Source organism: Porcisia hertigi, chromosome 26 (assembly GCF_017918235.1).
Source record: "Porcisia hertigi strain C119 chromosome 26, whole genome shotgun sequence".
NCBI classification, from domain to species: Eukaryota; Euglenozoa; class Kinetoplastea; order Trypanosomatida; family Trypanosomatidae; genus Porcisia; species Porcisia hertigi.
Genome location: NC_090585.1, coordinates 537,080 through 560,406, shown reverse-complemented (window position 1 = coordinate 560,406; position 23,327 = coordinate 537,080). Strand labels below are relative to the sequence as shown.

At 52.8% G+C, this 23,327-nt stretch overlaps 1 protein-coding gene across 1 annotated transcript; it reads right to left on the bottom strand.

Moving 5' to 3' along the window:
• Window positions 1-218: 218 nt before the first annotated feature.
• On the bottom strand, window positions 219-602 carry JKF63_04176 (uncharacterized protein; the record flags this gene model as incomplete). The annotated part of the gene is made up of 1 exon (XM_067900169.1): window positions 219-602. The coding sequence occupies one exon, from the start codon at window positions 600-602 to the stop codon at window positions 219-221; it is 384 nt and encodes a 127-aa protein (XP_067756353.1).
• Window positions 603-23,327: the final 22,725 nt, after the last annotated feature.

Sequence of the window (23,327 nt, the reverse complement as noted above, 5' to 3'; positions counted from 1 at the left end):
TGCATATGTACAGCTTATCACACATACACGTAAACCCCACTCCTCCTCCCTCCCCCCAAAGGCGATCGAGTGCACCAAAAACACACACACACACATACACAAGCGAACAGTTCTCGAGCAACTCTTTTGATTTTTATCGTGTATGCTTCCCACGCAACCGCCAAGTACCCCCTCCCCCCCCCCCCCCCCCCCCAAGTCCCTTCCCCTGGGCCCATTCCTCAGTAAAAATCTTGGTCCTCGTCAGGATCTGCGATCTTGGATCCCGCGTTTTTGGGTGGCTTTAGAAGCGCCTTGGTCGGCACTCGGCTCACCTTTTCCTGACGGAATGGGCGCTCGGCGAGGTCTTCGTGAGTGCCACCCACGTCTTCCGCACCTAGCATGCGGGTCTGACGCCTTTCCGCTCGATCGACAGAACTTCCTGAACGAGCCGGGTTGGGGTTGTTAAAACCACGCCACTCAGGCGACAGTCGTTGGTTCGCAACCGTTGGAGAGCTGTGGCCGCTTGGCACATCCGAAGAACCCCGATTCGAGTTGTCCTTTGTTTTACGACCCGATGGGTAGACACCGCCCTTCTCAGTGTGCTTGGTCGGCTTGCTACCCATTCTCCCCCTTTTAAAAATTTGGTTTAATTTTTCTCCGGTGATTTCCCGCTTCGCCGGGCGCACGTTGCACAGATGATGGGAGACAACTTTTTCGTGCGCTTCTCTCCCCTCTTCCGCACAAAAACAATAGCGAGAGCGTTTCTGCGGATGACAACAACACTTCTTCGCTGCAAAACAATAATAAAGAACAAATACACAAATATGTGAATGCCTGTGCGTCTAAACAATATATATATATATATCTACCAGGTCCCTCCTTCCCCCTTTCCTCTCCACGTTTGATATCACCGTCAGATGAAAGCGCGTCGAGCACGATAGAACGCACACATACACACGGTTTCTTGTATCCCCCCCCTCACTGCAATTGCAATACGAGAAGCCCTCGGAGAAGAGACGACTTTGGGGGGTCAGGGGGGTGGGGCAGAAAAAAGGGAGGGAAAAGCGCAGCAGGAAAAAGTCGGAGGCGCACCACAAGACGAAAAGGGTGGGGAGGGGGTAACGTCTCTCTTTAATATCCCCTCCTTTATTTCCTTTTTCTTGAGAATTTCTTTTTTTGCTAGTTTGGTGAGAGCGCGCAGGGAACGCGGGTGAGTCGTGTGTGTGTGTGTGTGTGTGGTGGTGGTGTGTGTGGTGGTGGGGGGAGGGCGGAATGGGGTACTGGTCAACAACGAAACACGCAAACAAAACAACTGCCCACAAAGTAAATGTGCAGGACACAAACCACTCAGAGTGTATGCACAGTGAGCCTGACGACGACACGAATGCCAAGGATATTGAGGCTGGGCTGATTCGAGTAAAGCGCAAGCACATGCAGACACACACAGACACGCGAAAGAGAAGGCCCAGTCGTAGTTATTTACTGTGCTTCACTGGTTTTGTGCGCACAAGTCGCGAGGGCGAAGGGAAGAGGGATTCACGCACACAGGCAGGCAGGCAAGCTAACAGTTGATAAACTGAGCTCACAGGTGCCGTGCATGTCCCAGGGTTTTATCGCAGTGTGCGTGGTGGTGGTGGTGGTGTTCAGGGCCGTAGAACCGAGGAGTAGAGACGAGATCTGTTTGCGTGTTGGGCAATGAAAATCGCCCGTGTGTGAGGGTTGAGAAGAGAGGACGAGAGGGGAAGAGTGAGTGAGAGAGAGAAAGAGTGAGTTACGGGCAATCTTTCAGACCGCGCGTCGGAACCAGTCGTATGGCGAGTGAGCGAGAGACTCCTCACCATATGTATTCCCTTTTGTGCTGCTGAGCATTCATTTTTTTTCTTCTTCTGTGGGGTACGATGACGAAGAGCCCAAAGTATGAAAAGAGGCTGGGGGCAGGTCGGGAGGCAAGGGGGAGGTGAGAGCCCCCCTTCTCTCCCATTCCCATTGGTACCTTTTTTTTCTGCACTCGACAGGTTTTGGCTGTGTGTCTCAATATACTTGTGCGCACGCGTGTGTGGTTCGGTGCTTGAGAGGGTTAAGTGGGTCGATGGCGTTAGTTTTTTTCTGGCGCACATCCGACGCATTGGCTCACCTGGACAGTGAAGTCATAAATATGACGGGATAAAAAAAAGACGTTCGGGAGAATGCTGGGATGAACAAAGCATTGGGGTGGGGGAGGGGATTGGAAAAAGAAAAAAAACAGAGGCGGGATACAGCATATATGCAGAGATGGATGGACTCATGCGCTCATGCGTGTGCGCTGTTTCCAGGCATGAAGGATGAGGCAAAAGGTGATAAGCTTTGAAACGAAACCAAAAAAAGGTTCACAAAGGGGAAAAAAAGTTAAAAAGTCCCAAAGAAAAAACTGGAAAAAAAAGGGGAGAGTTGAGGTGGGGTGAGGAGTGGGCACCACTCCTTTATTTTATCATGTCACCGTTAGCGATACTGTCCGTGTGTGGGAGACTCTATACTTCGACTCGATCAATGGTTCCACACGCGCACATCCCACAGCTGCGTACACCGATATGCTTGTGCTTAGCGGCAAAATATCAGACGGACAGGTGGGAAGACGCGCGTGTGTGTGTGTGTGTATGGGGAGGGGAGGATGGAGGGTACAACATGGAGACAACAAATCACCAAACAAAGAGCGCACTCAGAGAAAGTGATCAGGGGAGCGGGCGACTATGAGAAGTGCCTCCAAACTTCCCATCAAATACATAAATACATAGTTTCTAACGCTGCTGCTGCTGGTGTTGCGGAGGAGTCTCTGGTGGCACCACCGTCTCCCCTCCCCCCCATCTGCGCACACTAGTTGTCCCTACAAATCGAAGCTCCTATGGTTCACCTCATTCTTTTTTTCAGCTTCACGACGTGCACTGTTCCGTTTCAGTTGCTCAAGGACGCTGTCTGAAACACCTCCGTTTGGCAGCCTGCACACAAACGGTTCTGCAATCTTGAGGTTGCCGTCGTTCCCGGACGGAACCGGACGTGGGCGGTTGCGCCAGCGCTCTTCGAGATCCGCCATCATGCGCTCCATGTCACCAGGCCCCATTGGCTTGGGCTTCTCCATCTCGTCCTCGTTCGATTGATGTACGTCGTTGATGTTGTTGCTCATAGAGTCTGTATTTAGAGTCTCCACAGAACGAGCGTCGATAGAGACGCACAGAACAGCGGCGAGTAGGACGACAAGGCCAATAAAGGTGAGGGCCAGACGACTTAGCGACGTTGTATTTATGGGGAGACAACTGTGCTTTGTGCGGTTGCGGGTGCGTAGGTGTGTTTCAGCCATGCTTACCGCCTGTGTAAAATGTGGTGGTGGTGGTGGGGGGAAGGGAGGGAGGGGGCAGCGCAACACAGGGGGGTGAGAGGAGGAGGAAGACGTCGGCACAGTAAGTGAGGGGTGTACAGGAACGTAGGGACGCGTCAAGGGAAAGTCACACCATACAGGGGTGGAGAAAAAATGAGAAACACAGCTGCTGACGTGCGCGAGTAAAGCAAATAGGCAAACTCCTTAGACGCGTAGAGATGGATCGGTCACACGGTGATGTGGTGGTGGGGTCATGTGCGTGAGATGCACATGATTCCACAACGTTATGAAATATGATGATCACCGGTGTAAGAATGTGGTGGTGGGGGTGGGAGCGGAGGGATAGAGTAGGGGGACGTCGGAGACAAGGCAGAGAGAGGGGCACATGTGAATTCGAAGCCGGTAGGAGGTGCACGCCGTTTATGCTTCTGCACCAGCGTATGCATTCGTTGGGTATCAGGCAAACACAGCTCCATGCACGAGGGCCGGACATCCGAAAGGGGGGAAGATGGGGAGGGGGGGGGGCGTGGTCGTTGGTGCCACCCCTCGCCCGTGTGTTCCCCTTCCCCTCTCCTCCCCTCCCCCAAACATGCGGGAATCTTGATTAGCGTGTATCCACTGCTGAGACGCGTCCGATTTAACCTTTTCTTATTTTGTATGCGAGTATATATACACACAGACACCTAAACTTATTCTTCGTCCTTTTACTTTGGGAAAGGCGGCACGACACCGAGCGATACAGGCGATAGCAGAGAGGAGGTGAGGGGTGTGTGGGGGAGAGGGAGGTGGAAGGATAGACAAAGAGGAAACGCGAGCGAGTCGTATGTGTGTGTGTGGTGGTGGTGGTGGTGGTGTTCAGGGCCGTAGAACCGAGGAGTAGAGACGAGATCTGTTTGCGTGTTGGGCAATGAAAATCGCCCGTGTGTGAGGGTTGAGAAGAGAGGACGAGAGGGGAAGAGTGAGTGAGAGAGAGAGAAAGAGCGAGTTACGGGCAATCTTTCAGACCGCGCGTCGGAACCAGTCGTATGGCGAGTGAGCGAGAGACTCCTCACCATATGTATTCCCTTTTGTGCTGCTGAGCATTCATTTTTTTTCTTCTTCTGTGGGGTACGATGACGAAGAGCCCAAAGTATGAAAAGAGGCTGGGGGCAGGTCGGGAGGCAAGGGGGAGGTGAGAGCCCCCCTTCTCTCCCATTCCCATTGGTACCTTTTTTTTCTGCACTCGACAGGTTTTGGCTGTGTGTCTCAATATACTTGTGCGCACGCGTGTGTGGTTCGGTGCTTGAGAGGGTTAAGTGGGTCGATGGCGTTAGTTTTTTTCTGGCGCACATCCGACGCATTGGCTCACCTGGACAGTGAAGTCATAAATATGACGGGATAACAAAAAGACGTTTGGGAGAATGATGGGATGAACAAAGCATTGGGGTGGGGGAGGGGATTGGAAAAAGAAAAAAAACAGAGGCGGGATACAGCATATATGCAGAGATGGATGGACTCATGCGCTCATGCGTGTGCGCTGTTTCCAGGCATGAAGGATGAGGCAAAAGGTGATAAGCTTTGAAACGAAACCAAAAAAAGGCTCACAAAGGGGGAAAAAAGTCAAAAAGTCCCAAAGAAAAAACTGAAAAAAAAGGGGAGAGTTGAGGTGGGGTGAGGAGTGGGCACCACTTCTTTATTTTATCATGTCACCGTTAGCGATACTGTCCGTGTGTGGGAGACTCTATACTTCGACTCGATCAATGGTTCCACACGCGCACACCCCACAGCTGCGTACACCGATATGCTTGTGCTTAGCGGCAAAATATCAGACGGACAGGTGGGAAGACGCGCGCGTGTGTGTGTGTGTATGGGGAGGGGAGGATGGAGGGTACAACATGGAGACAACAAATCACCAAACAAAGAGCGCACTCAGAGAAAGTGATCAGGGGAGCGGGCGACTATGAGAAGTGCCTCCAAACTTCCCATCAAATACATAAATACATAGTTTCTAACGCTGCTGCTGCTGGTGTTGCGGAGGCGTCTCTGGTGGCACCACCGTCTCCCCTCCCCCCCATCTGCGCACACTAGTTGTCCCTACAAATCGAAGCTCCTATGGTTCACCTCATTCTTTTTTTCAGCTTCACGACGTGCACTGTTCCGTTTCAGTTGCTCAAGGACGCTGTCTGAAACACCTCCGTTTGGCAGCCTGCACACCAACGGTTCTGCAATCTTGAGGTTGCCGTCGTTCCCGGACGGAACCGGACGTGGGCGGTTGCGCCAGCGCTCTTCGAGATCCGCCATCATGCGCTCCATGTCACCAGGCCCCATTGGCTTGGGCTTCTCCATCTCGTCCTCGTTCGATTGATGTACGTCGTTGATGTTGTTGCTCATAGAGTCTGTAGAGTCTCCACAGAACGAGCGTCGATAGAGACGCACAGAACAGCGGCGAGTAGGACGACAAGGCCAATAAAGGTGAGGGCCAGACGACTTAGCGACGTTGTATTTATGGGGAGACAACTGTGCTTTGTGCGGTTGCGGGTGCGTAGGTGTGTTTCAGCCATGCTTACCGCCTGTGTAAAATGTGGTGGTGGTGGTGGGGGAAGGGAGGGAGGGGGCAGCGCAACACAGGGGGTGAGAGGAGGAGGAAGACGTCGGCACAGTAAGTGAGGGGTGTACAGGAACGTAGGGACGCGTCAAGGGAAAGTCACACCATACAGGGGTGGAGAAAAATGAGAAACACAGCTGCTGACGTGCGCGAGTAAAGCAAATAGGCAAACTCCTTAGACGCGTAGAGATGGATCGGTCACACGGTGATGTGGTGGTGGGGTCATGTGCGTGAGATGCACATGATTCCACCACGTTATGAAAGATGATGATCACCGGTGTAAGAATGTGGTGGTGGGGGGGGTGGGAGCGGAGGGATAGAGTAGGGGGACGTCGGAGACAAGGCAGAGAGAGGGGCACATGTGAATTCGAAGCCGGTAGGAGGTGCACGCCGTTTATGCTTCTGCACCAGCGTATGCATTCGTTGGGTATCAGGCAAACACAGCTCCATGCACGAGGGCCGGACATCCGAAAGGGGGGAAGATGGGGAGGGGGGGGGGCGTGGTCGTTGGTGCCACCCCTCGCCCGTGTGTTCCCCTTCCCCTCTCCTCCCCTCCCCCAAACATGCGGGAATCTTGATTAGCGTGTATCCACTGCTGAGACGCGTCCGATTTAACCTTTTCTTATTTTGTATGCGAGTATATATATACACAGACACCTAAACTTATTCTTCGTCCTTTTACTTTGGGAAAGGCGGCACGACACCGAGCGATACAGGCGATAGCAGAGAGGAGGTGAGGGGTGTGTGTGGGGGAGAGGGAGGTGGAAGGATAGACAAAGAGGAAACGCGAGCGAGTCGTATGTGTGTGTGTGGTGGTGGTGGTGGTGGTGTTCAGGGCCGTAGAACCGAGGAGTAGAGACGAGATCTGTTTGCGTGTTGGGCAATGAAAATCGCCCGTGTGTGAGGGTTGAGAAGAGAGGACGAGAGGGGAAGAGTGAGTGAGAGAGAGAGAAAGAGCGAGTTACGGGCAATCTTTCAGACCGCGCGTCGGAACCAGTCGTATGGCGAGTGAGCGAGAGACTCCTCACCATATGTATTCCCTTTTGTGCTGCTGAGCATTCATTTTTTTTCTTCTTCTGTGGGGTACGATGACGAAGAGCCCAAAGTATGAAAAGAGGCTGGGGGCAGGTCGGGAGGCAAGGGGGAGGTGAGAGCCCCCCTTCTCTCCCATTCCCATTGGTACCTTTTTTTTCTGCACTCGACAGGTTTTGGCTGTGTGTCTCAATATACTTGTGCGCACGCGTGTGTGGTTCGGTGCTTGAGAGGGTTAAGTGGGTCGATGGCGTTAGTTTTTTTCTGGCGCACATCCGACGCATTGGCTCACCTGGACAGTGAAGTCATAAATATGACGGGATAACAAAAAGACGTTTGGGAGAATGATGGGATGAATAAGGCATTGGGGTGGGGGAGGGGATTGGAAAAAGAAAAAAAACAGAGGCGGGATACAGCATATATGCAGAGATGGATGGACTCATGCGCTCATGCGTGTGCGCTGTTTCCAGGCATGAAGGATGAGGCAAAAGGTGATAAGCTTTGAAACGAAACCAAAAAAAGGCTCACAAAGGGGGAAAAAAGTTAAAAAGTCCCAAAGAAAAAACTGGAAAAAAAGGGGAGAGTTGAGGTGGGGTAAGGAGTGGGCACCACTTCTTTATTTTATCATGTCACCGTTAGCGATACTGTCCGTGTGTGGGAGACTCTATACTTCGACTCGATCAATGGTTCCACACGCGCACATCCCACAGCTGCGTACACCGATATGCTTGTGCTTAGCGGCAAAATATCAGACGGACAGGTGGGAAGACGCGCGCGTGTGTGTGTGTGTGTGTGGGGAGGGGAGGATGGAGGGTACAACATGGAGACAACAAATCACCAAACAAAGAGCGCACTCAGAGAAAGTGATCAGGGGAGCGGGCGACTGTGAGAAGTGCCTCCAAACTTCCCATCAAATACATATATACATAGTTTCTAACGCTGCTGCTGCTGGTGTTGCGGAGGCGTCTCTGGTGGCACCACCGTCTCCCCTCCCCCCCATCTGCGCACACTAGTTGTCCCTACAAATCGAAGCCCCTATGGTTCACATCATTCTTTTTTTCAGCTTCACGACGTTCACGGTTGTGTTTCAGTTGCTCAAGGACGCTGTCTGAAACACCTCCGTCTGGCAGGCCGCACACCAACGGTTCTTTAATCTTGATATCGCCGTCGTCCCCGGACAGAACCACACGTGGGCGGTTGCGCCAGCGCTCTTCGAGATCCGCAATCATGCGGTCCACGTCACCAGGCCCCATTGGCGTGGGCTTCTCGAACTCGTCATCGCTCGATTGATGTACGTTGTTGATGTTGTTGCCCATATAGTCTGCATTTAGAGTCTCCACAGAACGAGCGTCGATAGAGACGCACAGAACAGCGGCGAGTAGGACGACAAGGCCAATAAAGGTGAGGGCCAGACGACTTAGCGACGTTGTATTTATGGGGAGACAACTGTGCTTTGTGCGGTTGCGGGTGCGTAGGTGTGTTTCAGCCATGCTTACCGCCTGTGTAAAATGTGGTGGTGGTGGTGGGGGAAGGGAGGGAGGGGGCAGCGCAACACAGGGGGTGAGAGGAGGAGGAAGACGTCGGCACAGTAAGTGAGGGGTGTACAGGAACGTAGGGACGCGTCAAGGGAAAGTCACACCATACAGGGGTGGAGAAAAAATGAGAAACACAGCTGCTGACGTGCGCGAGTAAAGCAAATAGGCAAACTCCTTAGACGCGTAGAGATGGATCGGTCACACGGTGATGTGGTGGTGGGGTCATGTGCGTGAGATGCACATGATTCCACAACGTTATGAAGGATGATGATCACCGGTGTAAGAGTGTGGTGGTGGGGGGGGTGGGAGCGGAGGGATAGAGTAGGGGGACGTCGGAGAGAAGGCAGAGAGAGGGGCACATATGAATTCGAAGCCGGTAGGAAGTGCACGCCGTGTATGCTTCTGCACCAGCGTATGCATTCGTTGGGTATCAGGCAAACACAGCTCCATGCACGAGGGCCGGACATCCGAAAGGGGGGAAGATGGGGAGGGGGCGTGGTCGTTGGTGCCACCCCTCGCCCGTGTGTTCCCCTTCCCCTCTCCTCCCCTCCCCCAAACATGCGGGAATCTTGATTAGCGTGTATCCACTGCTGAGACGCGTCCGATTTAACCTTTTCTTATTTTGTATGCGAGTATATATACACACAGACACCTAAACTTATTCTTCGTCCTTTTACTTTGGGAAAGGCGGCACGACACCGAGCGATACAGGCGATAGCAGAGAGGAGGTGAGGGGTGTGTGGGGGGGAGGGAGGGGAGGGAGGTGGAAGGATAGACAAAGAGGAAACGCGGGCGAGTCGTATGTGTGTGTGTGGTGGTGGTGGTGGTGTTCAGGGCCGTAGAACCGAGGAGTAGAGACGAGATCTGTTTGCGTGTTGGGCAATGAAAATCGCCCGTGTGTGAGGGTTGAGAAGAGAGGACGAGAGGGGAAGAGTGAGTGAGAGAGAGAGAAAGAGCGAGTTACGGGCAATCTTTCAGACCGCGCGTCGGAACCAGTCGTATGGCGAGTGAGCGAGAGACTCCTCACCATATGTATTCCCTTTTGTGCTGCTGAGCATTCATTTTTTTTTCTTCTTCTGTGGGGTACGATGACGAAGAGCCCAAAGTATGAAAAGAGGCTGGGGGCAGGTCGGGAGGCAAGGGGGAGGTGAGAGCCCCCCTTCTCTCCCATTCCCATTGGTACCTTTTTTTTCTGCACTCGACAGGTTTTGGCTGTGTGTCTCAATATACTTGTGCGCACGCGTGTGTGGTTCGGTGCTTGAGAGGGTTAAGTGGGTCGATGGCGTTAGTTTTTTTCTGGCGCACATCCGACGCATTGGCTCACCTGGACAGTGAAGTCATAAATATGACGGGATAGCAAAAAGACGTTTGGGAGAATGATGGGATGAATAAGGCATTGGGGTGGGGGAGGGGATTGGAAAAAGAAAAAAAACAGAGGCGGGATACAGCATATATGCAGAGATGGATGGACTCATGCGCTCATGCGTGTGCGCTGTTTCCAGGCATGAAGGATGAGGCAAAAGGTGATAAGCTTTGAAACGAAACCAAAAAAAGGCTCACAAAGGGGGAAAAAAGTTAAAAAGTCCCAAAGAAAAAACTGGAAAAAAGGGGAGAGTTGAGGTGGGGTAAGGAGTGGGCACCACTTCTTTATTTTATCATGTCACCGTTAGCGATACTGTCCGTGTGTGGGAGACTCTATACTTCGACTCGATCAATGGTTCCACACGCGCACATCCCACAGCTGCGTACACCGATATGCTTGTGCTTAGCGGCAAAATATCAGACGGACAGGTGGGAAGACGCGCGCGTGTGTGTGTGTGTGTGTATGGGGAGGGGAGGATGGAGGGTACAACATGGAGACAACAAATCACCAAAGAGCGCACTCAGAGAAAGTGATCAGGGGAGCGGGCGACTGTGAGAAGTGCCTCCAAACTTCCCATCAAATACATATATACATAGTTTCTAACGCTGCTGCTGCTGGTGTTGCGGAGGAGTCTCTGGTGGCACCACCGTCTCCCCTCCCCCCCATCTGCGCACACTAGTTGTCCCTACAAATCGAAGCCCCTATGGTTCACCTCATTCTTTTTTTCAGCTTCACGACGTGCACTGTTCTGTTTCAGTTGCTCAAGGACGCTGTCTGAAACACCTCCGTTTGGCAGCCAGCACACAAACTCTTCTGCAGTCTTGAGGTTGCCGTCGTTCCCGGACGGAACCGGACGTGGGCGGTTGCGCCAGCGCTCTTCGAGATCCGCCATCATGCGCTCCATGTCACCAGGCCCCATTGGCTTGGGCTTCTCCATCTCGTCCTCGTTCGATTGATGTACGTTGTTGATGTTGTTGCTCATATAGTCTGCATTTAGAGTCTCCACAGAACGAGCGTCGATAGAGACGCACAGAACAGCGGCGAGTAGGACGACAAGGCCAATAAAGGTGAGGGCCAGACGACTTAGCGACGTTGTATTTATGGGGAGACAACTGTGCTTTGTGCGGTTGCGGGTGCGTAGGTGTGTTTCAGCCATGCTTACCGCCTGTGTAAAATGTGGTGGTGGTGGTGGGGGAAGGGAGGGAGGGGGCAGCGCAACACAGGGGGGTGAGAGGAGGAGGAAGACGTCGGCACAGTAAGTGAGGGGTGTACAGGAACGTAGGGACGCGTCAAGGGAAAGTCACACCATACAGGGGTGGAGAAAAAATGAGAAACACAGCTGCTGACGTGCGCGAGTAAAGCAAATAGGCAAACTCCTTAGACGCGTAGAGATGGATCGGTCACACGGTGATGTGGTGGTGGGGTCATGTGCGTGAGATGCACATGATTCCACAACGTTATGAAAGATGATGATCACCGGTGTAAGAGTGTGGTGGTGGGGGTGGGAGCGGAGGGATAGAGTAGGGGGACGTCGGAGAGAAGGCAGAGAGAGGGGCACATATGAATTCGAAGCCGGTAGGAAGTGCACGCCGTGTATGCTTCTGCACCAGCGTATGCATTCGTTGGGTATCAGGCAAACACAGCTCCATGCACGAGGGCCGGACATCCGAAAGGGGGGAAGATGGGGAGGGGGGCGTGGTCGTTGGTGCCACCCCTCGCCCGTGTGTTCCCCTTCCCCTCTCCTCCCCTCCCCCAAACATGCGGGAATCTTGATTAGCGTGTATCCACTGCTGAGACGCGTCCGATTTAACCTTTTCTTATTTTGTATGCGAGTATATATACACACAGACACCTAAACTTATTCTTCGTCCTTTTACTTTGGGAAAGGCGGCACGACACCGAGCGATACAGGCGATAGCAGAGAGGAGGTGAGGGGTGTGTGGGGGGGAGGGAGGGGAGGGAGGTGGAAGGATAGACAAAGAGGAAACGCGGGCGAGTCGTATGTGTGTGTGTGGTGGTGGTGGTGGTGTTCAGGGCCGTAGAACCGAGGAGTAGAGACGAGATCTGTTTGCGTGTTGGGCAATGAAAATCGCCCGTGTGTGAGGGTTGAGAAGAGAGGACGAGAGGGGAAGAGTGAGTGAGAGAGAGAGAAAGAGCGAGTTACGGGCAATCTTTCAGACCGCGCGTCGGAACCAGTCGTATGGCGAGTGAGCGAGAGACTCCTCACCATATGTATTCCCTTTTGTGCTGCTGAGCATTCATTTTTTTTTCTTCTTCTGTGGGGTACGATGACGAAGAGCCCAAAGTATGAAAAGAGGCTGGGGGCAGGTCGGGAGGCAAGGGGGAGGTGAGAGCCCCCCTTCTCTCCCATTCCCATTGGTACCTTTTTTTTCTGCACTCGACAGGTTTTGGCTGTGTGTCTCAATATACTTGTGCGCACGCGTGTGTGGTTCGGTGCTTGAGAGGGTTAAGTGGGTCGATGGCGTTAGTTTTTTCTGGCGCACATCCGACGCATTGGCTCACCTGGACAGTGAAGTCATAAATATGACGGGATAGCAAAAAGACGTTTGGGAGAATGATGGGATGAATAAGGCATTGGGGTGGGGGAGGGGATTGGAAAAAGAAAAAAAACAGAGGCGGGATACAGCATATATGCAGAGATGGATGGACTCATGCGCTCATGCGTGTGCGCTGTTTCCAGGCATGAAGGATGAGGCAAAAGGTGATAAGCTTTGAAACGAAACCAAAAAAAGGCTCACAAAGGGGGAAAAAAGTTAAAAAGTCCCAAAGAAAAAACTGGAAAAAAAAGGGGAGAGTTGAGGTGGGGTAAGGAGTGGGCACCACTTCTTTATTTTATCATGTCACCGTTAGCGATACTGTCCGTGTGTGGGAGACTCTATACTTCGACTCGATCAATGGTTCCACACGCGCACATCCCACAGCTGCGTACACCGATATGCTTGTGCTTAGCGGCAAAATATCAGACGGACAGGTGGGAAGACGCGCGCGTGTGTGTGTGTGTGTGTATGGGGAGGGGAGGATGGAGGGTACAACATGGAGACAACAAATCACCAAAGAGCGCACTCAGAGAAAGTGATCAGGGGAGCGGGCGACTGTGAGAAGTGCCTCCAAACTTCCCATCAAATACATATATACATAGTTTCTAACGCTGCTGCTGCTGGTGTTGCGGAGGAGTCTCTGGTGGCACCACCGTCTCCCCTCCCCCCCATCTGCGCACACTAGTTGTCCCTACAAATCGAAGCCCCTATGGTTCACCTCATTCTTTTTTTCAGCTTCACGACGTGCACTGTTCTGTTTCAGTTGCTCAAGGACGCTGTCTGAAACACCTCCGTTTGGCAGCCAGCACACAAACGCTTCTGCAATCTTGAGGTTGCCGTCGTTCCCGGACGGAACCGGACGTGGGCGGTTGCGCCAGCGCTCTTCGAGATCCGCCATCATGCGCTCCATGTCACCAGGCCCCATTGGCTTGGGCTTCTCCATCTCGTCCTCGTTCGATTGATGTACGTTGTTGATGTTGTTGCTCATATAGTCTGCATTTAGAGTCTCCACAGAACGAGCGTCGATAGAGACGCACAGAACAGCGGCGAGTAGGACGACAAGGCCAATAAAGGTGAGGGCCAGACGACTTAGCGACGTTGTATTTATGGGGAGACAACTGTGCTTTGTGCGGTTGCGGGTGCGTAGGTGTGTTTCAGCCATGCTTACCGCCTGTGTAAAATGTGGTGGTGGTGGTGGGGGAAGGGAGGGAGGGGGCAGCGCAACACAGGGGGGGGGGTGAGAGGAGGAGGAAGACGTCGGCACAGTAAGTGAGGGGTGTACAGGAACGTAGGGACGCGTCAAGGGAAAGTCACACCATACAGGGGTGGAGAAAAAATGAGAAACACAGCTGCTGACGTGCGCGAGTAAAGCAAATAGGCAAACTCCTTAGACGCGTAGAGATGGATCGGTCACACGGTGATGTGGTGGTGGGGTCATGTGCGTGAGATGCACATGATTCCACAACGTTATGAAATATGATGATCACCGGTGTAAGAATGTGGTGGTGGGGGGGGTGGGAGCGGAGGGATAGAGTAGGGGGACGTCGGAGACAAGGCAGAGAGAGGGGCACATATGAATTCGAAGCCGGTAGGAAGTGCACGCCGTGTATGCTTCTGCACCAGCGTATGCATTCGTTGGGTATCAGGCAAACACAGCTCCATGCACGAGGGCCGGACATCCGAAAGGGGGGAAGATGGGGAGGGGGGCGTGGTCGTTGGTGCCACCCCTCGCCCGTGTGTTCCCCTTCCCCTCTCCTCCCCTCCCCCAAACATGCGGGAATCTTGATTAGCGTGTATCCACTGCTGAGACGCGTCCGATTTAACCTTTTCTTATTTTGTATGCGAGTATATATATACACAGACACCTAAACTTATTCTTCGTCCTTTTACTTTGGGAAAGGCGGCACGACACCGAGCGATACAGGCGATAGCAGAGAGGAGGTGAGGGGTGTGTGGGGGGGAGGGAGGGGAGGGAGGTGGAAGGATAGACAAAGAGGAAACGCGGGCGAGTCGTATGTGTGTGTGTGGTGGTGGTGGTGGTGTTCAGGGCCGTAGAACCGAGGAGTAGAGACGAGATCTGTTTGCGTGTTGGGCAATGAAAATCGCCCGTGTGTGAGGGTTGAGAAGAGAGGACGAGAGGGGAAGAGTGAGTGAGAGAGAGAGAAAGAGCGAGTTACGGGCAATCTTTCAGACCGCGCGTCGGAACCAGTCGTATGGCGAGTGAGCGAGAGACTCCTCACCATATGTATTCCCTTTTGTGCTGCTGAGCATTCATTTTTTTTTCTTCTGTGGGGTACGATGACGAAGAGCCCAAAGTATGAAAAGGGGCTGGGGGCAGGTCGGGAGGCAGGGGGGAGGTGAGAGCCCCCCCTTCTCTCCCATTCCCATTGGTACCTTTTTTTTCTGCACTCGACAGGTTTTGGCTGTGTGTCTCAATATACTTGTGCGCACGCGTGTGTGGTTCGGTGCTTGAGAGGGTTAAGTGGGTCGATGGCGTTAGTTTTTTTCTGGCGCACATCCGACGCATTGGCTCACCTGGACAGTGAAGTCATAAATATGACGGGATAACAAAAAGACGTTTGGGAGAATGATGGGATGAATAAGGCATTGGGGTGGGGGAGGGGATTGGAAAAAGAAAAAAAACAGAGGCGGGATACAGCATATATGCAGAGATGGATGGACTCATGCGCTCATGCGTGTGCGCTGTTTCCAGGCATGAAGGATGAGGCAAAAGGTGATAAGCTTTGAAACGAAACCAAAAAAAGGCTCACAAAGGGGGAAAAAAGTTAAAAAGTCCCAAAGAAAAAACTGGAAAAAAAGGGGAGAGTTGAGGTGGGGTAAGGAGTGGGCACCACTTCTTTATTTTATCATGTCACCGTTAGCGATACTGTCCGTGTGTGGGAGACTCTATACTTCGACTCGATCAATGGTTCCACACGCGCACATCCCACAGCTGCGTACACCGATATGCTTGTGCTTAGCGGCAAAATATCAGACGGACAGGTGGGAAGACGCGCGCGTGTGTGTGTGTGTGTGTGGGGAGGGGAGGATGGAGGGTACAACATGGAGACAACAAATCACCAAACAAAGAGCGCACTCAGAGAAAGTGATCAGGGGAGCGGGCGACTGTGAGAAGTGCCTCCAAACTTCCCATCAAATACATATATACATAGTTTCTAACGCTGCTGCTGCTGGTGTTGCGGAGGCGTCTCTGGTGGCACCACCGTCTCCCCTCCCCCCCATCTGCGCACACTAGTTGTCCCTACAAATCGAAGCCCCTATGGTTCACATCATTCTTTTTTTCAGCTTCACGACGTTCACGGTTGTGTTTCAGTTGCTCAAGGACGCTGTCTGAAACACCTCCGTCTGGCAGGCCGCACACCAACGGTTCTTTAATCTTGATATCGCCGTCGTCCCCGGACAGAACCACACGTGGGCGGTTGCGCCAGCGCTCTTCGAGATCCGCAATCATGCGGTCCACGTCACCAGGCCCCATTGGCGTGGGCTTCTCGAACTCGTCATCGCTCGATTGATGTACGTTGTTGATGTTGTTGCCCATATAGTCTGCATTTAGAGTCTCCACAGAACGAGCGTCGATAGAGACGCACAGAACAGCGGCGAGTAGGACGACAAGGCCAATAAAGGTGAGGGCCAGACGACTTAGCGACGTTGTATTTATGGGGAGACAACTGTGCTTTGTGCGGTTGCGGGTGCGTAGGTGTGTTTCAGCCATGCTTACCGCCTGTGTAAAATGTGGTGGTGGTGGTGGGGGGAAGGGAGGGAGGGGGCAGCGCAACACAGGGGGGTGAGAGGAGGAGGAAGACGTCGGCACAGTAAGTGAGGGGTGTACAGGAACGTAGGGACGCGTCAAGGGAAAGTCACACCATACAGGGGTGGAGAAAAAATGAGAAACACAGCTGCTGACGTGCGCGAGTAAAGCAAATAGGCAAACTCCTTAGACGCGTAGAGATGGATCGGTCACACGGTGATGTGGTGGTGGGGTCATGTGCGTGAGATGCACATGATTCCACAACGTTATGAAATATGATGATCACCGGTGTAAGAATGTGGTGGTGGGGGGGGTGGGAGCGGAGGGATAGAGTAGGGGGACGTCGGAGACAAGGCAGAGAGAGGGGCACATGTGAATTCGAAGCCGGTAGGAGGTGCACGCCGTGTATGCTTCTGCACCAGCGTATGCATTCGTTGGGTATCAGGCAAACACAGCTCCATGCACGAGGGCCGGACATCCGAAAGGGGGAAGATGGGGAGGGGGCGTGGTCGTTGGTGCCACCCCTCGCCCGTGTGTTCCCCTTCCCCTCTCCTCCCCTCCCCCAAACATGCGGGAATCTTGATTAGCGTGTATCCACTGCTGAGACGCGTCCGATTTAACCTTTTCTTATTTTGTATGCGAGTATATATACACACAGACACCTAAACTTATTCTTCGTCCTTTTACTTTGGGAAAGGCGGCACGACACCGAGCGATACAGGCGATAGCAGAGAGGAGGTGAGGGGTGTGTGGGGGGGAGGGAGGGGAGGGAGGTGGAAGGATAGACAAAGAGGAAACGCGGGCGAGTCGTATGTGTGTGTGTGGTGGTGGTGGTGGTGTTCAGGGCCGTAGAACCGAGGAGTAGAGACGAGATCTGTTTGCGTGTTGGGCAATGAAAATCGCCCGTGTGTGAGGGTTGAGAAGAGAGGACGAGAGGGGAAGAGTGAGTGAGAGAGAGAGAAAGAGCGAGTTACGGGCAATCTTTCAGACCGCGCGTCGGAACCAGTCGTATGGCGAGTGAGCGAGAGACTCCTCACCATATGTATTCCCTTTTGTGCTGCTGAGCATTCATTTTTTTTTCTTCTTCTGTGGGGTACGATGACGAAGAGCCCAAAGTATGAAAAGAGGCTGGGGGCAGGTCGGGAGGCAAGGGGGAGGTGAGAGCCCCCCTTCTCTCCCATTCCCATTGGTACCTTTTTTTTCTGCACTCGACAGGTTTTGGCTGTGTGTCTCAATATACTTGTGCGCACGCGTGTGTGGTTCGGTGCTTGAGAGGGTTAAGTGGGTCGATGGCGTTAGTTTTTTTCTGGCGCACATCCGACGCATTGGCTCACCTGGACAGTGAAGTCATAAATATGACGGGATAACAAAAAGACGTTTGGGAGAATGATGGGATGAATAAGGCATTGGGGTGGGGGAGGGGATTGGAAAAAGAAAAAAAACAGAGGCGGGATACAGCATATATGCAGAGATGGATGGACTCATGCGCTCATGCGTGTGCGCTGTTTCCAGGCATGAAGGATGAGGCAAAAGGTGATAAGCTTTGAAACGAAACCAAAAAAAGGCTCACAAAGGGGGAAAAAAGTTAAAAAGTCCCAAAGAAAAAACTGGAAAAAAAGGGGAGAGTTGAGGTGGGGTAAGGAGTGGGCACCACTTCTTTATTTTATCATGTCACCGTTAGCGATACTGTCCGTGTGTGGGAGACTCTATACTTCGACTCGATCAATGGTTCCACACGCGCACATCCCACAGCTGCGTACACCGATATGCTTGTGCTTAGCGGCAAAATATCAGACGGACAGGTGGGAAGACGCGCGCGTGTGTGTGTGTGTATGGGGAGGGGAGGATGGAGGGTACAACATGGAGACAACAAATCACCAAACAAAGAGCGCACTCAGAGAAAGTGATCAGGGGAGCGGGCGACTGTGAGAAGTGCCTCCAAACTTCCCATCAAATACATATATACATAGTTTCTAACGCTGCTGCTGCTGGTGTTGCGGAGGCGTCTCTGGTGGCACCACCGTCTCCCCTCCCCCCCATCTGCGCACACTAGTTGTCCCTACAAATCGAAGCCCCTATGGTTCACATCATTCTTTTTTTTTCAGCTTCACGACGTTCACGGTTGTGTTTCAGTTGCTCAAGGACGCTGTCTGAAACACCTCCGTCTGGCAGGCCGCACACCAACGGTTCTTTAATCTTGATATCGCCGTCGTCCCCGGACAGAACCACACGTGGGCGGTTGCGCCAGCGCTCTTCGAGATCCGCAATCATGCGGTCCACGTCACCAGGCCCCATTGGCGTGGGCTTCTCGAACTCGTCATCGCTCGATTGATGTACGTTGTTGATGTTGTTGCCCATATAGTCTGCATTTAGAGTCTCCACAGAACGAGCGTCGATAGAGACGCACAGAACAGCGGCGAGTAGGACGACAAGGCCAATAAAGGTGAGGGCCAGACGACTTAGCGACGTTGTATTTATGGGGAGACAACTGTGCTTTGTGCGGTTGCGGGTGCGCAGGTGTGTTTCAGCCATGCTTACCGCCTGTGTAAAATGTGGTGGTGGTGGTGGGGGGAAGGGAGGGAGGGGGCAGCGCAACACAGGGGGGTGAGAGGAGGAGGAAGACGTCGGCACAGTAAGTGAGGGGTGTACAGGAACGTAGGGACGCGTCAAGGGAAAGTCACACCATACAGGGGTGGAGAAAAAATGAGAAACACAGCTGCTGACGTGCGCGAGTAAAGCAAATAGGCAAACTCCTTAGACGCGTAGAGATGGATCGGTCACACGGTGATGTGGTGGTGGGGTCATGTGCGTGAGATGCACATGATTCCACCACGTTATGAAAGATGATGATCACCGGTGTAAGAATGTGGTGGTGGGGGGGGTGGGAGCGGAGGGATAGAGTAGGGGGACGTCGGAGACAAGGCAGAGAGAGGGGCACATGTGAATTCGAAGCCGGTAGGAGGTGCACGCCGTTTATGCTTCTGCACCAGCGTATGCATTCGTTAGGTATCAGGCAAACACAGCTCCATGCACGAGGGCCGGACATCCGAAAGGGGGAAGATGGGGAGGGGGGCGTGGTCGTTGGTGCCACCCCTCGCCCGTGTGTTCCCCTTCCCCTCTCCTCTCCTCCCCTCCCCCAAACATGCGGGAATCTTGATTAGCGTGTATCCACTGCTGAGACGCGTCCGATTTAACCTTTTCTTATTTTGTATGCGAGTATATATACACACAGACACCTAAACTTATTCTTCGTCCTTTTACTTTGGGAAAGGCGGCACGACACCGAGCGATACAGGCGATAGCAGAGAGGAGGTGAGGGGTGTGTGGGGGGGGGGGAGGGAGGGGAGGGAGGTGGAAGGATAGACAAAGAGGAAACGCGGGCGAGTCGTATGTGTGTGTGTGGTGGTGGTGGTGGTGTTCAGGGCCGTAGAACCGAGGAGTAGAGACGAGATCTGTTTGCCTGTTGGTCAATGAAAATCGCCCGTGTGTGAGGGTTGAGAGGAGAGGACGAGAGGGGAAGAGTGAGTGAGAGAGAAAGAGCGAGTTACGGGCAATCTTTCAGACCGCGCGTCGGAACCAGTCGTATGGCGAGTGAGCGAGAGACTCCTCACCATATGTATTCCCTTTTGTGCTGCTGAGCATTCATTTTTTTTTCTTCTTCTGTGGGGTACGATGACGAAGAGCCCAAAGTATGAAAAGGGGCTGGGGGCAGGTCGGGAGGCAGGGGGGAGGTGAGAGCCCCCCCTTCTCTCCCATTCCCATTGGTACCTTTTTTTTTCTGCACTAGACAGGTTTTGGCTGTGTGTCTCAATATACTTGTGCGCACGCGTGTGTGGTTCGGTGCTTGAGAGGGTTAAGTGGGTCGATGGCGTTAGTTTTTTTCTGGCGCACATCCGACGCATTGGCTCACCTGGACAGTGAAGTCATAAATATGACGGGATAAACAAAAAGACGTTTGGGAGAATGATGGGATGAATAAGGCATTGGGGTGGGGGAGGGGATTGGAAAAAGAAAAAAAAACAGAGACGGGATACAGCATATATGCAGAGATGGATGGACTCATGCGCTCATGCGTGTGCGCTGTTTCCAGGCATGAAGGATGAGGCAAAAGGTGATAAGCTTTGAAACGAAACCAAAAAAAGGTTCACAAAGGGGAAAAAAAGTTAAAAAGTCCCAAAGAAAAAACTGGAAAAAAAAGGGGAGAGTTGAGGTGGGGTGAGGAGTGGGCACCACTCCTTTATTTTATCATGTCACCGTTAGCGATACTGTCCGTGTGTGGGAGACTCTATACTTCGACTCGATCAATGGTTCCACACGCGCACATCCCACAGCTGCGTACACCGATATGCTTGTGCTTAGCGGCAAAATATCAGACGGACAGGTGGGAAGACGCGCGCGTGTGTGTGTGTGTGTGTGGGGAGGGGAGGATGGAGGGTACAACATGGAGACAACAAATCACCAAACAAAGAGCGCACTCAGAGAAAGTGATCAGGGGAGCGGGCGACTGTGAGAGGTGCCTCCAAACTTCCCATCAAATACATATATACATAGTTTCTAACGCTGCTGCTGCTGGTGTTGCGGAGGCGTCTCTGGTGGCACCACCGTCTCCCCTCCCCCCCATCTGCGCACACTAGTTGTCCCTACAAATCGAAGCCCCTATGGTTCACATCATTCTTTTTTTTCCAGCTTCACGACGTTCACGGTTGTGTTTCAGTTGCTCAAGGACGCTGTCTGAAACACCTCCGTCTGGCAGGCCGCACACCAACGGTTCTTTAATCTTGATATCGCCGTCGTCCCCGGACAGAACCACACGTGGGCGGTTGCGCCAGCGCTCTTCGAGATCCGCAATCATGCGGTCCACGTCACCAGGCCCCATTGGCGTGGGCTTCTCGAACTCGTCATCGCTCGATTGATGTACGTTGTTGATGTTGTTGCCCATATAGTCTGCATTTAGAGTCTCCACAGAACGAGCGTCGATAGAGACGCACAGAACAGCGGCGAGTAGGACGACAAGGCCAATAAAGGTGAGGGCCAGACGACTTAGCGACGTTGTATTTATGGGGAGACAACTGTGCTTTGTGCGGTTGCGGGTGCGTAGGTGTGTTTCAGCCATGCTTACCGCCTGTGTAAAATGTGGTGGTGGTGGTGGGGGAAGGGAGGGAGGGGGCAGCGCAACACAGGGGGGTGAGAGGAGGAGGAAGACGTCGGCACAGTAAGTGAGGGGTGTACAGGAACGTAGGGACGCGTCAAGGGAAAGTCACACCATACAGGGGTGGAGAAAAAATGAGAAACACAGCTGCTGACGTGCGCGAGTAAAGCAAATAGGCAAACTCCTTAGACGCGTAGAGATGGATCGGTCACACGGTGATGTGGTGGTGGGGTCATGTGCGTGAGATGCACATGATTCCACCACGTTATGAAAGATGATGATCACCGGTGTAAGAATGTGGTGGTGGGGTGGGGGGGTGGGAGCGGAGGGATAGAGTAGGGGGACGTCGGAGACAAGGCAGAGAGAGGGGCACATGTGAATTCGAAGCCGGTAGGAGGTGCACGCCGTTTATGCTTCTGCACCAGCGTATGCATTCGTTGGGTATCAGGCAAACACAGCTCCATGCACGAGGGCCGGACATCCGAAAGGGGGGAAGATGGGGAGGGGGGGGGGCGTGGTCCTTGGTGCCACCCCTCGCCCGTGTGTTCTCCCTCTCCTCCCCTCCCCCAAACATGCGGGAATCTTGATTAGCGTGTATCCACTGCTGAGACGCGTCAGATTTAACCTTTTCTTATTTTGTATGCGAGTATATATACACACAGACACCTAAACTTATTCTTCGTCCTTTTACTTTGGGAAAGGCGGCACGACACCGAGCGATACAGGCGATAGCAGAGAGGAGGTGAGGGGTGTGTGGGGGAGGGGGGGGAGGGAGGTGGAAGGATAGACAAAGAGGAAACGCGGGCGAGTCGTATGTGTGTGTGTGGTGGTGGTGGTGGTGTTCAGGGCCGTAGAACCGAGGAGTAGAGACGAGATCTGTTTGCCTGTTGGTCAATGAAAATCGCCCGTGTGTGAGGGTTGAGAGGAGAGGACGAGAGGGGAAGAGTGAGTGAGAGAGAAAGAGCGAGTTACGGGCAATCTTTCAGACCGCGCGTCGGAACCAGTCGTATGGCGAGTGAGCGAGAGACTCCTCACCATATGTATTCCCTTTTGTGCTGCTGAGCATTCATTTTTTTTTCTTCTGTGGGGTACGATGACGAAGAGCCCAAAGTATGAAAAGGGGCTGGGGGCAGGTCGGGAGGCAGGGGGGAGGTGAGAGCCCCCCCTTCTCTCCCATTCCCATTGGTACCTTTTTTTTTCTGCACTAGACAGGTTTTGGCTGTGTGTCTCAATATACTTGTGCGCACGCGTGTGTGGTTCGGTGCTTGAGAGGGTTAAGTGGGTCGATGGCGTTAGTTTTTTTCTGGCGCACATCCGACGCATTGGCTCACCTGGACAGTGAAGTCATAAATATGACGGGATAAACAAAAAGACGTTTGGGAGAATGATGGGATGAATAAGGCATTGGGGTGGGGGAGGGGATTGGAAAAAGAAAAAAAAACAGAGACGGGATACAGCATATATGCAGAGATGGATGGACTCATGCGCTCATGCGTGTGCGCTGTTTCCAGGCATGAAGGATGAGGCAAAAGGTGATAAGCTTTGAAACGAAACCAAAAAAAGGTTCACAAAGGGGAAAAAAAGTTAAAAAGTCCCAAAGAAAAAACTGGAAAAAAAGGGGAGAGTTGAGGTGGGGTGAGGAGTGGGCACCACTCCTTTATTTTATCATGTCACCGTTAGCGATACTGTCCGTGTGTGGGAGACTCTATACTTCGACTCGATCAATGGTTCCACACGCGCACATCCCACAGCTGCGTACACCGATATGCTTGTGCTTAGCGGCAAAATATCAGAGGGACAGGTGGGAAGACGCGCGTGTGTGTGTGTGTGTATGGGGAGGGGAGGATGGAGGGTACAACATGGAGACAACAAATCACCAAACAAAGAGCGCACTCAGAGAAAGTGATCAGGGGAGCGGGCGACTGTGAGAGGTGCCTCCAAACTTCCCATCAAATACATATATACATAGTTTCTAACGCTGCTGCTGCTGGTGTTGCGGAGGCGTCTCT